The 16,944-nt window shown below is 34.4% G+C and overlaps 1 protein-coding gene across 1 annotated transcript in view; it reads left to right on the top strand.

Annotated features, from left to right (window-relative positions):
• Positions 1-16,944, top strand: part of DNAH7 (dynein axonemal heavy chain 7) — an 86,109-nt gene that overhangs the window by 25,532 nt on the left and 43,633 nt on the right. Inside the window, exons 19-34 of the mRNA XM_010219510.2 lie at positions 278-471; positions 1,107-1,305; positions 3,489-3,629; positions 4,363-4,575; positions 5,471-5,580; positions 6,068-6,236; positions 7,015-7,117; positions 7,212-7,339; positions 8,895-9,107; positions 10,133-10,231; positions 12,072-12,320; positions 12,675-12,824; positions 13,959-14,141; positions 14,928-15,104; positions 15,434-15,565; positions 16,238-16,462. Of these exons, the coding sequence (XP_010217812.2) occupies positions 278-471; positions 1,107-1,305; positions 3,489-3,629; positions 4,363-4,575; positions 5,471-5,580; positions 6,068-6,236; positions 7,015-7,117; positions 7,212-7,339; positions 8,895-9,107; positions 10,133-10,231; positions 12,072-12,320; positions 12,675-12,824; positions 13,959-14,141; positions 14,928-15,104; positions 15,434-15,565; positions 16,238-16,462 (2,685 nt within the window). The remainder of the gene's footprint in view (positions 1-277; positions 472-1,106; positions 1,306-3,488; positions 3,630-4,362; positions 4,576-5,470; positions 5,581-6,067; positions 6,237-7,014; positions 7,118-7,211; positions 7,340-8,894; positions 9,108-10,132; positions 10,232-12,071; positions 12,321-12,674; positions 12,825-13,958; positions 14,142-14,927; positions 15,105-15,433; positions 15,566-16,237; positions 16,463-16,944) is intronic.

The following is a 16,944-nucleotide window of genomic DNA, read 5'->3' as shown; positions in this document are numbered from 1 at the left end:
AACAGAGTTATAGGAGTTACACCACTTGATATATTGATCCCGTGTTTTGAAAATTATTTTCAAAGTAGTGGTAGATGTTTGAAAAATTTGCTTAAAGCATGACTACTTTTCCAGTGAAGGCAGAGAATGAAGAAGATTTCTAAACTCTGTTCCGGAAATGCTTTGAGTAAAGCCAAAGCTGACATAAAAATTAATCTCGATCAAGATTTCTGCACAGTCTTGTGGCAGATTGCTTGGGAAGACTTTAACATATTTATTGAATGATTTTCTTTTGCAGGACAAACATGTGCTGGCAGTTGTAACAATAGAGAAGATGCTGGAAAAACTGAAAAAATGCAATGAATTTCTGGAGCTAATTCTCAAAGGACTTAATGAATATCTAGAAAAGAAGCGCTTGTATTTCCCCAGATTCTTTTTTTTATCTAATGATGAGCTCCTTGAGATTCTTTCAGAGACCAAAGATCCTACCCGGTACAGTGATATTTGGTAGAAATATTTGTTGCTCATGGGGCATGCAAATAGGTTGTCATATTGTTTTTCTAAGCCCCAAACTCTCTTATTCACAGTCAGTTACAGTATGAAGTGTGTACCAGATTCCATTTTATGAAAAGTGATTGCAGGGTAATTTTTAATGTGGGTGATTAAACTTAGCTTAACTTTTTAAACCAGTAAACTTTCCATACATTGAGTTTTCAGAAAGATTTACAAGTTTACAAAAGTTTACAAAAGATTTTGTTAAGGTTGTACTTGGTTGCTTTACTCAAGTTCCTTAAAGTTTATTATTGTTTGTTGGGAAGGCACATATAGGGAAATATTATATACTGTAGGAAGGTTAGTAGTTGAACAAAGGATGTTTAAAACTTACTAGTTTTTATGTTTCAGAAACCATATGTAATGTTTTACATGTATAAATTGGTCCTCAAAAAATAATGGGATAGGCACCTTGCAGGGGTGTGGTATACAAGAATTATTGCTGAGGATAAACTTTTAGTATTAAAAATGATCTTTTAAGTAAGTTTTTCACATGGAAATTAACATAAAAGCATTTAGATATTCTTTTCTAGTATTGGCAGGAAAACCTTGACAAAAGATGTTTTGTTTTCTAGAGTACAACCTCACTTGAAAAAGTGTTTTGAAGGAATTGCAAGAGTGCAATTTACTGATACACTAGATATTACACACATCAAAAGTAGTGAAGGGGAGACTGTGCAACTCACGGGGACGATCTCAACATCTAAAGCTAGAGGTCAGGTTGAGAAGTGGCTGGTTGAGCTGGAGGCAGCTATGCTGAGTTCTATCCACAAGGTAACACATGCTCATCTCTTCTGTTTGATTGAAGCGGGGCAAAAACTGACCACTGATTAATAATTGTTAAAGAAACAAACTATTTAATTGCAGAGATTTCATTGTCTGTTATATTCGACACAAAGCCAGCGATTTTGGTCCTGATGGAGGAAGACTTAGCAGTATAAGCCTCTGGAAACCCATGGTTAAAGTCAAGCAAGTTATTTCATCAGACACGGTTGTTACTGTGTATATTTGTGTTGCTTACGGGGCGTGGAAGTGCTTAAATCAGGAGTTTATACTACCTTTGCATCAAAGGAGGGCATGAATCTTTCTCCATGGAATTAGTGCAAGAGGGACTTCATTAAAAATACACGCTGATGTTTGAAATAGAGACCTTTTCAGTTCTCAGAGTAATTTTCTAATTTCATTTTATCTTTTTAAAAGGCAAAGAGATTTATACTGAAGACATTTTACTATGTCATAGTAATTTAGGGTTTTATGATTCTCGGTTGTACTTAATACTTAACTGCTTGAGTCCAGTTAGTGAAAATGACTTGTTCTTACTGTTGAAAGTGTGGTGAGAACCACTATTGAGAGACATGAAAAATCAGTCAAGATGCCTAAACAATTTCATTTTTCTATGATACTGAACAAGTCAACGTCTGAGTCAGGTAATAGTGGTTGTGATCTTATGAGAATAGAGTTCTGGGTGGCCTAGGGAAAATCAAAGAACTGCTCCTTTGAGTGGAAGCACTGAAATTCCTGCATTTCCAGCACTGTGAGCGGTCAGGAGGTACAACACTGTCCTGAAGGTAGCTGAAGGCCGAACAGTCCCTCCTAGTGTTCGTGGGCATTCCCAGCATGAAGTAATTTAAAGCTTAAGATTCTTTCTCAGTCTTTGATACATGTCCTTAAGTACTGAAACACCGTTCTTCTTATTTTGGTTGCTTGCACTTTTACTGATGCATTTGTTCAGTGAATTATGCAACCTATTTTACGCTTCTGGTATGCTGCTTGTCTTTCCTCAAGCTAACTAGTATGTGTATAAAGAGGAATTTCTTTTATTAATTCTAAAAATATCAGTTATTCATTGGTTCTCCAGTGATTCGTGTATTAATAGACAAGATTAAATTGCAAAAATTTCCAGGTCTTTAATGTCCTACTTAATTAGGACTGCATTTAATTAAGAACCATAGTTCTTTTTATTTATTTTTTCTTTTCTAGACTGTATTGTTCTAGTTTTCAGTCTCTCAATATCCTATAATATATTTAACCATTTCTACTATTTTTTCTAGTTCTTTCTATGCCAAGTGGGGTAATTGAAGGTACACACAGTTTTCCTGACGCACTCTTAGTGTACAACAGTTTAGTCGTGATAGTTTTAGAGTAGTGTGTAAGAAATGAAATAGCCTTATTTGTTCCATGCATACAAGGCAACAGCTTATGTGTAAGAAATGTATAAACACTGTTGGTCTGCATTAACTCTTAACTACAGGACTGTTATAAAGCTCTGAAATATATAAACTTTTCGTATTTTTCATGTCAATATGTATTTTTTACTCATGGATGTATCATTTTTATGGATGACATAATGCATATAGATTTTGTTCATTATAGAGAGGGTTGGAACTGCAAAACAAATGACAGGTTTTCATTCAAGTAAATCTCTCCAGGGAAACATCTGAATTTATTAGGGAGTTGATAATAAAAAACTCTGTTTGAGTGGACTGGTTACAGTGGTGTGGACTCCATTGTGTGTTTTTATTTCATGCGGGTTTCTGGAATGATGCTAGAACCAGGTTCAGCATTTTCTTGTTAGTGAATAAAGTTACATACAAGTGTAAATACTAGAATGACCTGATGAAAAAAGCACCATGACTTTTGGATATCACTTCCAACTAAATGCGTACTTGTTTTCAAATTAATTGTAGTTGTGCCTTGAAAATTAGAAGCTTCTGATGGCAAGAATCATATTAGAAAGTACCGTAATATTAGTTCTCAGAAATTTAGTGTAATTGACTGGTTCATATTATGATTTTTTTGAGCTTTTTTGAGACGTTTTGTTGCAAGATTTCAGTATTACAGAATTGAATTCAGTCCAAGTCTTTAATTCTCAGAACTGAAGTGTAACCTAAATTAACTCTAGAGCTGAGCATTATCTGTTTTCACTTCTACTTGTGGTATGCTTTTCTCACATACAGGTCATTGGGGATGCAATTGAAGCTTATCCAAAAACTCCACGTGTTAACTGGGTAAGAGAGTGGCCTGGACAAACCGTCCTTTGCGTGTCCCAGACTTTCTGGACAATGCAGGTACAGATGTCTATCAAGAAAGGCCAAACGGTAAGAACATTTTAAAGGGCATAATAATAAACTATGTAAAACTGGTATCATGTATTGGTACACCAGGCCTTTGCTTATATCATTTTGGGGTGGATAGCTGTTTGGTGTATTAGATAATCTTTTGAGTATGTGAACTCTGATTCTTGAGGCCTTTGAAACTGGTATTCCCTTTTGGCTGTAGGCAGCCAGGCTTCGGCACCATGTCGGAGTGTATTCTATGTGACAGCACAGGATGTGTTTTAGTGCAGGCAACCCAGTGACATGCTCAGGTTCTGTGAATGGGCACTGCAGATGCCCACCTTACCTTCATTAATGCTTAATGCTCGTTGTAAAGACAGCCCAGGACTAGGAAAGAAGCTAATCACTGTCCTGATGATTGTCAAGGAACGAATATACGTGCGGAATGGGTACCAACTGATGATCTATGAGCTCTACCATTGGAAAATAAGGCACTTAATACATTGAATTCATGGTGAAATATATAAAAAGAACTATTTATGGTATTCCCAGAAGAGAATAGTGTAGGCTCTTTTGTTTCCAGATAGGTATCATAATAGGATTATTTTAAAGTAGAAGAAAACTAAACAACAGCAACAAAATTGCTGAGTTTGCTAGTGAGTGTACTGTTTTTACAATAAGAATGAACATTTTAATATATAGAAAAAAACGTAATAAAAAAGATAATACCTCAGATTAGAAATGCGACTTTCTAACTTTTTAACATTTTTTCAAGGCGCTTGAGGATTTTCTGGAACAGAATAATAAACAGATTGAGGACATTGTCACCTTGGTACGAGGAAAGCTGTCTAAGCAGAATCGAGTGACTCTAGGAGCACTTGTTGTGCTTGATGTTCATGCTAGGGATGTTCTTGCATCTCTAGTAAGCAAGAAAGTCAAAGACGAAAGTGACTTTGAATGGTTAAGTCAGCTCAGGTACTACTGGCAGGTAAGTGATACCTCTCAGTCCTATTAGAAGGTAATTTCTATTCACAGCTTTTCAGTTTGTGCTTGCCTGCTGACACAAGGAATAGATACACTAATAGGGGACTTTTTTGCTGATGAGAGAATTCACCTAACCAATCATTGTGTGGGTTGCAAACTAGAATGGCCAATAACCATAAATAGGCATTTCTTAATTAAAACTATTTTTTTTATCACTGTTGATTTTCATTGCATTTGCTGAATCTGCAGGAAGTTTGCGGATAAAATTTGTTTATTTAAAGTCTATGCTTTGCTTTTTTTATTCTGCAGGACAGGGAATGACAGGATTTTAGTTGGAGGTTTTAGTCAGATTTTTTGTTAATATTATTTGTGTGTAATATTTCTTGGCAAAATAACATATTTACATAGTAGTAAGATACCGTATATTTACATTCATTGGAAGGAAATTTCTTATAATAATTATAAGATATTGCATCTATAATGAAGACAGAGAGAGAGAGATATCATGTTTTAGCGTATTAGAGTCCCTGGATTCACCATGACTGCAAATGTTGGTCAGGACTACTTCTGTTGTTTGCCTTTCAGAAAGCCATTACTTTCTGAGGAGCCAAACAAAAAAGTTGTACTTTTCATTATGGTTGCTAGGATCTTTTGGAGGATAACAATTAATGAAAAAAAGGTCCTGTCTTATTGTTGTGTAGATACTTCAGTTTTTCATTACATGGCAGTATTTTTGTTTGCTTGGGCCACACTGAAATTGGTGTCTTGAGCAATCAGTGGTGTGCTGTGCAGATGTTTCTGATAACATTTGTGCATATTTAGGATTTTAAGGAATGGTTATTGAGGTTTTTTTATATTATTATTTATTTAATTTACAAAATGAATGCCTGCTTCCTCAGGAAGGACATCTACAAACAAAGATGATCAATGCTGGATTGATGTATGGATATGAATATCTTGGCAACACCCCTAGACTGGTTATTACTCCACTTACAGACAGATGCTACAGGTAAAACCATAAATTACTTGATGTGCTATATTAGCACTAATTTATTTACTTGAGATATTAAGTTTGTTACAGGAAGAGATGACTCCTAAAATTCTGTTTCTGTTATTCTAATAGGCATAATTGGAATTCTTTCAGTAGATTAGATTTGGTCCTGCATAAATATCTTAATTTAAAATTTGATAAAATAGATCTTTTGAGACGCTGTAATTAGTGGTAAATTACAAATGGAATGAAATGTAGAAAGTAACTGATGAGCTACAGTCTGTTTTGAGCTTCTAGTAAGCTTTGAAGTTTTGTATATTAGCATAAATTTTTCGATTACAGTTGCCAGGAGTAAGTCAACAGTACTGTCAGATGAAAAGGCAGACCTAAACAGCACTTTTTAGAAATCTCTGATAAAAGCTAGAGCAGCTGAAAAAAATGACAAAAGAAATGACACAATTAGATTTGCTTTTCCTCTTTTTTTTTCCTATTATTTTATTTTCAGAACCCTATTTGGTGCGCTTCACCTACATCTTGGAGGTGCCCCTGAAGGTCCTGCTGGAACTGGAAAAACGGAAACTACTAAAGATTTAGCGAAGGCTGTAGCTAAGCAGTGTGTGGTTTTCAATTGTTCCGATGGACTGGATTACATTGCATTAGGAAAATTCTTTAAGGTAAAACTTGGGGGTCATATTCTCTCTTCTAATAAAGCCCTATAACCTCTTTGACACTCGAAGTAGTCTTAAGGTAGAGTAATGTAACTTTAACAACTTCCAGGCTACGTAACGCTGTCATTGTGCAGATGGGAGAGGTCTTAGGATAATTAAGAATGCAACCCAGATATCAAAATATTTATTCTGTACTTTAAAAATGGAATATGCCATAATAATTTTGTTTCACATAGACAACATAGATTCCATCTAAATTAGTACCTTCTTTTAGCTGATTGAAGTTTAGAGGAGCTGGCGTTTAATCTAAGTCTATAAACTAAGTTAGGAAAAGTAACTATAATATGTACATCCAGCACATTCATTTCATTATCAACCTGAAAACCCAAGTATTGCACAAAGCTAAAGCTCCTAGCTTAGACAAAGCATGCAAAATGTATGCATTAGGGACTTTGCATATGGCAGAAAAAATAGGGTTTTGCACAAATTTTTACAAGTTTCTTGTCCTGATTTTTTTTTTTTTTTGATGAAAATTTAAAAATTGCGTAATACCATTGGAAGAGATTTCTATCTGGAGTGAGTTTTATTAGAAATTAGTGAATTAGAAATTAATTTATTAGAATTTATTAGAATTAGAAATTAATTTATTAGAAATTAGAAATCATGGTCGTAAGTTCTCTCTTAGTACATGAAATCTTCTTCCATCGCAGAGTTTCAGTCACCATTGGTCTGTGTCCAACATAAGTAGCCACCTATGGGCTAATGCAATGTTTGTCTCTTCTAGGGGTTGTTGTCATGTGGAGCATGGGCTTGCTTTGATGAGTTCAACAGGATTGATTTGGAAGTACTCTCTGTGGTTGCTCAACAGATTCTTACCATCCAAAGAGGTAACCTGTTCTTATCCTTCTCTTAAATATGCAAAAGAAAAAAAGACACAACCAAAAGTCCCCAGCAATGACTTTACTTTCTATTTGTCCTTAGGCATTAATTCAGGTGCAGAATTAATAGTGTTTGAAGGAACTGAATTGCAGCTGAACCCTACATGTGCTGTCTTCATTACCATGAATCCTGGTTACGCTGGGCGTTCAGAGCTGCCTGATAATCTTAAGGTATAATAACACTTGTCATTTTACTGTGTTCAGCAGCTACTGCAGAGAGTAAGGAAAAAAAAATGGCTTTCTTGTCAAACGCAGAAATTATTAAGAATACTTAATAACATTAAGCTACGATTTCTCAAAATAGTTTTTGGTGGCACCTCTCATATGAAGAAATTAAAAACTGTCATTAGACTGCAAAAAAAAATAGGGATAAAATAACAGATTTTAAGAAATCAATGTCAAGAAGGATTAAAGACCTTTTCCTATCCTGACAGATTTTTAATAAACATTAAGAGAGTTTCCTGTATTTCCTGTATTTCTTGTCAACACTTGACAAGTTTAAAAACTAAAATGTACTTTATAGAGTTCAAGCTGTGAACAATAACTTAACCATTGATAAAAAATCTTTTTTTTTTTTGACTAATTTCTATAACTTTCTGAAAAAAAATTCAGTTTGATCTGACAGGATCAAAATAAGGGTAGGAAATGTTTGTCCTGTTTAAGCCTACTTGACTTAATTGAGTGGCAGATTTTTTTTTGTGCTGTTTATTATTTTTAAGTAAATTTGATTCCAGAGCATGAAAAGCATTATCTTCCTTAGCATATGAGCAGTAGTCCACTGATGATGGGAACCAAGTGAGAAATTCTGATCACAGTAATGTCAGTGGAAGCTTTGCTGTTGACATTTATTGAGCATTACTCACTTTTTCTTGTTTTAACTAGAAAATAAGATTGTTTTGGTGGGCAACGCATAAGTTTTCATTTGCTTAAGGTTTCACAAATATGATTGTTGCAACATGAAGACAGTTGTTATGGAAGCAAAGTAATTTGTCAGGACTCATCTCATCTCTTAGATGAGAGAAATCTCATTATACTTTTAAAAGACTGTATCCTACATCCACTCTTACCTCTGCAATAGATTCCTCCTATGCCCATAGCAAGAAAAAGAAATCTGAGTGAATGTGTTAATAAATTAATAAAAACATGTAGATAATATGCAGTTTTTCTCAAAACTGAAGTTCACTTGCTAGCAGATAGTGCGAATACAATATACAAAAACATTCCTTGGATAGATGAAGGAGAATAATGAGAAGAACCTCCTGGACGAATATTAAAAGCGGCAAAAATTTTGTCTATTTGAAAAGTATTCGCTAATAATTTGGTGGAACAATGGTAAAAGTTAGACAATACTAATTGCAGTAAAACAATATTAATGGGGAGAATCTGACGGCAGCTGCTGCAAAACTTATTTATGATAGTCACATGCAACTCCCCTATTCCTGCTTAAGCTTGTGAGGTTTTATGTGTTATTGCTATTAATCTTGAGTAAAGAGACCTACCACCATGAATCGTAATGAAGAAAAATTAAGTATTTTTAAACTTAAAAAAAAAAAAACGGTATAATCATGGTTGTAATGATAGCTAAATTTAATTGATATTAATGTAATAATGAAAAATGTTAGTATTTTATGTAATTGTAGAAAAATGGGGTAGAAATTTTTGCTATATGGTTTTTGCTATGTGCCCAGCAATTTGTAATGTGGTTTTTCATACGTGTGTCCAATAGGCTCTCTTCAGAACAGTAGCTATGATGGTTCCTGATTATGCCATGATTGCAGAGATAGTGCTGTATTCTTGTGGCTTTGTGACTGCTCGACCTCTGTCTGTAAAGATTGTAGCCACGTATCGCCTGTGTTCAGAGCAGTTGTCCTCTCAGCACCACTACGATTACGGAATGAGAGCGGTGAAGTCAGTCCTTACTGCAGCTGGCAACCTCAAGGTGAACGAATTCTTGAATTTCCTTTGCCACCCAGTGACACATCTCTTTCCCAAGGGAAGATGTGCCATTCTACCCAACGCCAAGTAGATGTTTAAAATGTCATCCTTTGAGACCTGGAAATGAAAAGTGTGTGTCCTCAGGCACAACCTGAGGAAAACCCCAGAAGGGATAAAGCTACTGGGCCATTGTCCACAGCTGTTGTCCCTGACGCTTGGCCAGTTACTCGTCTTCCACGAATTCCAGTCAGACACAAAGCCTGGTCAGTTGTGTTTGACCTATTGGCCACTGCTTTGCTACCTTAACAGTTTCAAATCTCTTTGCTCCCTAGCATGGGAACACATTCCAATAACACTCTATCTATTAGCTGCTATATGTGGCGCTGATCTCCCATTTATCCTTAAGGAAGACTGTGTAGAATGTAACATTTAGTTTTGGCTCATGTAATTAAAGTAATAAAGGTGTCTTTTTAATAATTTAATTGTTTTTATTTAGATAGATAATAGATAAAACAGATAATTCTCTTCTATTTCAATCTTTTTACCTATAACCCTACCACAGAAGAATAAAAATTACAATAAAGTGTTGAGGCAAAAAGATATATTCCTTTTATTTTCTTTTTTTATTACTTGGGAAAGTTACCTGTACACGATCTTTTAGAATTTCCACTTTACTACCTGCTGAATCTTTACCTCAAAATAGGGAAAGCTGTCCTCCTTTGGAAGGAAAGGAACATACCTCAGTAAAAACTCAACAATTTAGGAAAATGTTATATTGGATTAATGGTAACAGCTGTCGTTAGACATAACTGAAGTGAAACTGGACTGACTGTGGACACCCACTGTGAACATCTGATGTGAATGCACAGAGGGACATCCAGAATAGCATGCATTATTTTCATTGGACCTGAACCTGCCAAAAAAAACTACACGGATGCATAATAAGAACTATTCTGGAAAACAGGCAAATTTAAAATTATTTTTCTGGAACTTTAAAAAATAACGAACTTTATTTCGTATTTTTTTCAGCTAAAATATCCACTGGAAGATGAAGAAATTCTGCTGCTTAGATCCATTATAGATGTAAACCTGCCTAAATTCTTGTCTCATGATCTACCACTTTTTGAGGTAGGAAACATAAGATTTTTTTGTAGTGTAAAAATATGGTTATAAATACTAATTGATGAACAACTATGTAACAGATTTATGAAAGAAATGTTGCAAAAGATTTTTTTTTAATTTAGCATATAGTTATTTTAAAAGTTAGTGTTAACTGTTCCTCCCTAGCAGATGTATCTAGCATTTGGGTTTGAATCAGTGAAAGTTTCTAAAAAGCCTTCTGCTTGAAGTGATAAACTATTTTTATCTATCCTGTGTTCAGGATTTCAGAGTATCTTATTAATATTTTTGTGAAATCAGAGCCAGCAGTCTCCATTTTATAACAGAAAATGGATTTTCAGTTTAAGCATGTGCAGAACAGTAAAAAGATCTAGTTCCTCACATAATTTTTATCCTGAGTTAGTCTCAGTGCGGGACTAAGCTGGAGATCATTAACTGTAGCTTGCTCCCATGCTTTATATCATGAAGAGAACAATCATAAAGGCATGAAAATTATACAGAATCTTTTTTTCATTAGGAGCTTTAAGAAAAAAAGCGGTAGAAATCTGAAGCACAGAATATTAATTGGCTCACCCCCTCAAAATATGAAAAAGTAGTGGTTTAGCATATACATATACCTCTGGACAGTGTTACCCTAACTTAATTAATGCTGTGCCTAAATCATGTATCTTTTCCTGAAAATGTTCATGACTATGAATGGACATTTCATATTTTCTTTAGCTGTGAAGTAACGTAAATAAGCTTAGATATTTTGTTTGAGAAAATTGAAGAATCTTCACATTTTTCCACCTAAATTTCAGTCTTCAAGTGCATGAAATGCACTATATATATTTCATTTAGCACATAAAAATTACCTCTAGTTATACTTATGTAATAATTCCTGTACATTTTTCACTTTCATAGACACATACACATTATTTTGGGTGTGAGGTACTAATACCTTTTGCTTGCTGTCATAGAGCTAAAACAGCAAACATTTTAAAAGTTGAAAAAAGGAAGCATCACACTGCTGGCTTGTGAACAAAAAAAAAGAAGGCCAAGGGGTGTAAGACTCATAAACAGAATGAAAATAGATGGAAATGTTGTTACAGAAGAAATGTGTATTACTAGGAAAAAAAAATTAACAAATGAACATATCACATTGTCACTATCATTAGTTACTCATTACAGGCTTAAGGATCAGCAATAAGTTTGGCCAAGAGTGTGCAGGAATTGGAATAGCCTAAACAAAAGTTTAGCATAGTTCTGAAACAAAAACTTCAAACAAAGCTACCTTATTAGATACAGAAATAATAATAAGACGTAAGACTTAACTTCAACAGTAATAATACATGTTTAAAATTTAAAATATGATTCTATTCTTCATTCATTCAATTTATTTATTATCTTTCCTGTTTTTATTCAAAGCTATGATAACTTCACTTTATTTAAAATTATTTAAAGGTAGTCTAGATTTTTGTCTTGTTTTTTTACACTAAAAAGATAATTTTGCGTTAATACTAACAGTCCCCAGTGGTTTATTACATTAGATGTATCAAAGGTTTTTTTTTTTTTTTTTTTTTTTTCCCCATCCATAGGTCTGTTTATAACATTGATCCTGCTCTGTGGTGTAGAAAAAGAAGCTTTCACCAAGAAGGACTATTGTTAAAACAGTGATCAGTAGCAAGTTACATAAGCTAGAACTTTGGCTCAGACAAGGATGACTTTTGAAATTCATATATATGTTATTTAATTCAAAATATATATTAGTGTGCCTAGTGTTAAAGGACAAAAGGTTGGCTGCATGAGCTCCAACCTAAATGGCTGTGAATACGTTAAGCGTTCTTTCCAATTCGTTCTTTGGATATAGGGTATTACCTCTGATCTGTTCCCTGGTGTGAAGCTACCAAAACCAGACTACAATGACTTATTAGAAGCCATCAAAACAAACTGCGACGCTATGAATCTGCAAATGACCGATGTGTTTGCTATGAAGATCCTGCAGATATATGAGATGATGATTGTGCGTCACGGCTTTATGATAGTTGGAGAGCCCTTTGGGGGAAAGACGTGCGCCTACCGCGTTCTGGCAAGAGCACTGGGGGACATATGTGAGAAGGTAACTAAACATCTTTACAGATATTTCTGAACAAATATATTTTCAAAAAAAAAGTTATACAACTATTTTAGTGTTTATACAAGACACAGTATCTGCTCTAAAGATCTTGGATATTAAGGAGAAATATGAGCTTTCAAGACTTTCAGTTTTTCAGTTATCTATGATAATGATGGGATAAATATATTTAGGAATTTATCGACTATCTTTACTATATAATATGAGATATCTTTCCTGTTTTAACCTAATGCATTATTGGAAGATTTAAAAATATAGAGTTTTAAGATTTATAATAAAGCATGGCATAATAAATGGCATATCCAGTATTAACAGATTGCATCACATCTATGTTTTTAGGGGCTGATGGAAGAAAACAAGGTTCAGATCACTGTTTTAAATCCAAAGTCTATAACAATGGGTCAGCTGTATGGACAGTTTGATCCAGTCTCACATGAATGGTCAGATGGCATCCTGGCAGTGAGCTTCCGAGCATTCGCTTCTTCTCCAGTGAGTACCAACAGGCTTAAAACATTTTGAGAACTAGCTTTTCAATAACTACTTTTAGGAGTTCAGTGGTGTGTTGTATGCACAACAACTGCAGGCTTTGTAGGACTAATCATTTGAATGAAAAAAGTATAATTTGGCTTGGTTCTCACATGCTCCTTTGCAATGTGCTTCTTGGATGTAGGTGAATTATTATTTGTATTTCATAAGCCCTTATACAAGAAAAAAATATTGTGTATTTATTAAGGTTTTATTTGTGCATGTTATAAATAAATACTTAATCCTCTTACCATATTGTCTTTCCTTATTTCCTCTGATTTTGGCCGAAATCAACACTGTTTATGTACATGGTGATTTTGTCATTTAGTTTAGAAGACACATCTGTCTGACTGTACCTTATGGTCGAGCTTCCAGTGAAGTCCATTTTTACTGTATACGACGGAAGTTGTATCTATCCCACAGACACCTTAGTTTTTGCTAGCGTTTGCGTTAGCAAATTCTGATCCTCCTATAAACTTAAACATAGCAGTAACATTTTGAAGTTGATCAGTGTAAAGTTTATGATCACTATTAGCAGTTTATGATCACTATTAGCATTTGCAGGACTGCACAACTGCTTTTTATTTTCCTGTGATACATGAGGAGTACCTGTAATTTTTTGCTTTGGCTGTAGAGTACCAAACTCATTCTGTACATAGTTATAATAATGCCATATTCCTTAAATTAGTTCTGTTGACTTCCCTGATAATCATCGAGTACTAGAGATGAGTAGGCATTTCACGAAGTCTGGAATCATTATGGTTGGAAAAGACCTTCAAGAGCGAGTCCAACCATTGTATCAAGTCTCCCTTTGTCTAAGTAATAATTTTTACATTTTAAATTTAAATTAAAGTTTGATTAAAGTGATTTCCTGCTCTGTACATATAATGAAAAGACTCCAGTCAAACATATTATTAAACTTCCAAAGTTAACTACACATACACACTTTGGAGTTACAAAACTCGAGTAAAGATTGTGATTGCTTTCAGAAACTACTGTTGAATGCAACTTTGTACTTAAAATATTTTCAGTTATTATTTGTGGAAAATAATAAAATATAAGTATCTGATAAAAAAAAAAAAAATTCCTGCAATTCAGACCCCAGACAGGAAGTGGCTGATTTTTGATGGACCTGTGGATGCAGTATGGATTGAAAATATGAATACTGTGCTTGATGATAACAAAAAGCTGTGCCTTATGAGTGGAGAGATCATCCAGATGTCACAGCAAATGAGCCTTATTTTTGAACCAATGGATTTAGAAGTTGCTTCTCCTGCTACTGTAAGTGCCTGTCTTTGAAGAACCTATTACAAATCTGACTTGTTATTCAGACATACTGTGAAGATTTCCTCTTAAGTAAGAACAGTAATTATGAACTTTTTTTTTTTTGATATTAACAATGTTAAAGTAGCATTGTGGATTAGACTTTATAAGATTATGAAAGATTTAAGCAATATGATATGAAATATTACATATGTTCTCTGTTATTGTTACTCCCCGAAAAGGGAGTTAGGACCCTGCGAGCATGTGACAAGAAAAACAAAAATCACGTGTGAATCTTTAATCTCCTGGGGAAATTCTGGTAAAAATGAGCAGCCATGGGATTACTGGCTCTTTTTTTCTGTTGCTACTTTGTGGAGTGCAAACCTTTTTTCTTCAATATAAATAGAGGTTCTGGTAATGATATAAACAGAACAGAATGTGAGGAAGGGATTTTGACTTAAAACTGGTATAACTCTCTATTAATACTGGCCAGCTTATTATTTGTTATGCTGTTAAAGCTGGGATCTAATTCTACTGAAGAAGAAAATCGCTGGTATTTGCCATTATTTTTTCCATTGGCTTGAGAATAAAGCTAGTTTTGAATTTGGCCTGTCTCAAGGCTCACAGGACCACAATCTGACAAGTGCCTATTTATATGCCTTTTTGTACAATTTTTGTCAGCTTCTAGTAATCCTATATATTATAACACCAAATGTTATTTAAGTTTCTTTTAAGTGGGAAAATATGTGGTACCTATGTAAGCTAATGCACGTCTTTCTTTGTTTTGTTTTGTTTTATTTTTAGGTTTCAAGATGTGGTATGGTCTATATGGAGCCCCACATGTTAGGCTGGAGACCACTACTGTTGTCTTGGCTAAATGTCATGCATCCAGGAGTAACCTCTGAGCATAAAGAGTTCATAGTAGGCCTGTTTGACAGAATGGCTCCACTTTCTCTTGAGTTTATTAGGAAATGCACGAAGGTAGGTTAAGGAGAGATTTTTGTCATAGCCTAAATTCATTTAACACTCACATGCTAAAGGAACAAATGATTTTAATGGGACCACAGTGATTTGTATTTTTTATCTTTATAGAAAACTGTTCAGATTAAGTCTGAAAATATGTATATTTTTTATAGCTGACTACATTTAGAAGCACATTAAAACTTAACTTAGGCACAAATGTCCTTTTGTTATCTTCGCAGTTAGTAAATAAACAAAAATGAAAAGATTTCCCCTGTGCAGCAGTTTCTTTTCAGTGAATAAAATAATCCCAACTCTGCGTTTAAAAAATACTTCTCCTTTCTTTTAAGGAATTGTCTCCTACTTCAGATACAAACTTAGTTCGATCACTGATGAATCTGATGGACTGCATGATGGATGAATTTGCTGATGAAGCCAAAATTAAAGCTATGAGTGACCATGATGTTTACTCTTGGCTTGAGGTAGGCAATATGCTTAACATAGAATATAGGGAGTCACAAATTAGACTTTACAGGAATAGGATTCACAAGAGAGAAAATCTGCATTTGGTCGTTAGGACAAATGTTTTGTAATGACTGTTGAGGAAAGTAATGTTATTTACATAATATTTACATAATAGCCACTTTTTAAAATGATACTTAGTTGGGCTTGATTTCAAGTTTAGTGAATTTTAAGATCAGGAAAGAAAATTTTACATGATTCTCCAAGTTTCTGGTATCTCTGTTTATTCCTACTCAACTCAAAGCTACCAAGAATCCAAGGAAGCCCAGTTAACAACCACATACAGATTGGGTGGGGTAGATCTTTTTTCTGGTAGATCTGGTAGATCTTTTTATTTCAAAAAACTTTGTCTGTCTGTTACTCAAACAGCAGTCTCTGATGGAGCCTTCTCAAAATGAGTGCTCTGCATGGAGCAAGTCAAATGTTTCACTGCACACTAAAGGTGAAAAGATGCTCGCAGTTACTGTAAATGCTGTTTACTACTACCATCACGGGGTGCTATATTTTCTATGTAAGAAAAGGTCCAGCATGCTTCTGTTCTGACTGGTAGCAAAGAATTCTTTGATTTCAGTGAATAAGAACTACAGCTGCTGAAGGGAGCTATAATTCTTTTTTTTATTCTCCATTTCTAGGGTATTTTCATATTTTCCCTCATATGGTCTATTGGAGCTAGCTGTAAGGAGGATGATAGACTGAAATTTGACAAAGTTCTGCGAGAAATGCTTCATGGACCAATTAGTGAGGAGACGAGAGAAAGATATAAATTGTTGAGTAGCATCGATCAACAGCCTGCAAAAGCTTTTACAGTCCCGTTTCCAAAAGAAGGAACAATTTATGATTATCGGTTTGTCAAAAAGGTGATGATTGCAAAATAAGGTGTAGATCTACATTTTGAAGTATTGTTTTTATAAACAGCACAGAGCTTGTATTGCTATCGTAAATTTATTTACAGAAATAGTATTTAAATTTATTTCTGCTACTGGCTTTTTATACTGTAAATATTCCTCCTTACAAACTAGTAATGGTCTAATGCTCTGGCTGGGAATTGCAGTAACAAGGTCGATGTATTTGGCCACCAGAATATTCATCTGTTGTGACAGAGGCAGAAAATCTTAACCAAGTATTTTGTTCCATTATTTTTTTCTTGCAATATTATTTTGTTTCATTTCTTTTCATAGGCTGAGGAAGCAGTTAATGTATTTTAGACCATAGCCTTTTCATTACTGTGGTAGGCAACTTCTGTGCCTCTGCTTCTCCTCTCCTCCTGTTCCCTGGGATGAGCATTGTATGAGCATATATAAACATGACTCTCCCAATGAAGAAGAAAACTTCACACAAT

Source organism: Tinamus guttatus, unplaced genomic scaffold (assembly GCF_059628265.1).
Source record: "Tinamus guttatus ecotype Peru unplaced genomic scaffold, ASM5962826v1 Tinamus_guttatus_pri_ptg000197l, whole genome shotgun sequence".
Taxonomy (NCBI): domain Eukaryota; kingdom Metazoa; phylum Chordata; class Aves; order Tinamiformes; family Tinamidae; genus Tinamus; species Tinamus guttatus.
The sequence above is the reverse complement of the archived record's forward strand: the minus strand, read 5'-3'. Positions and strand labels throughout refer to the sequence as shown.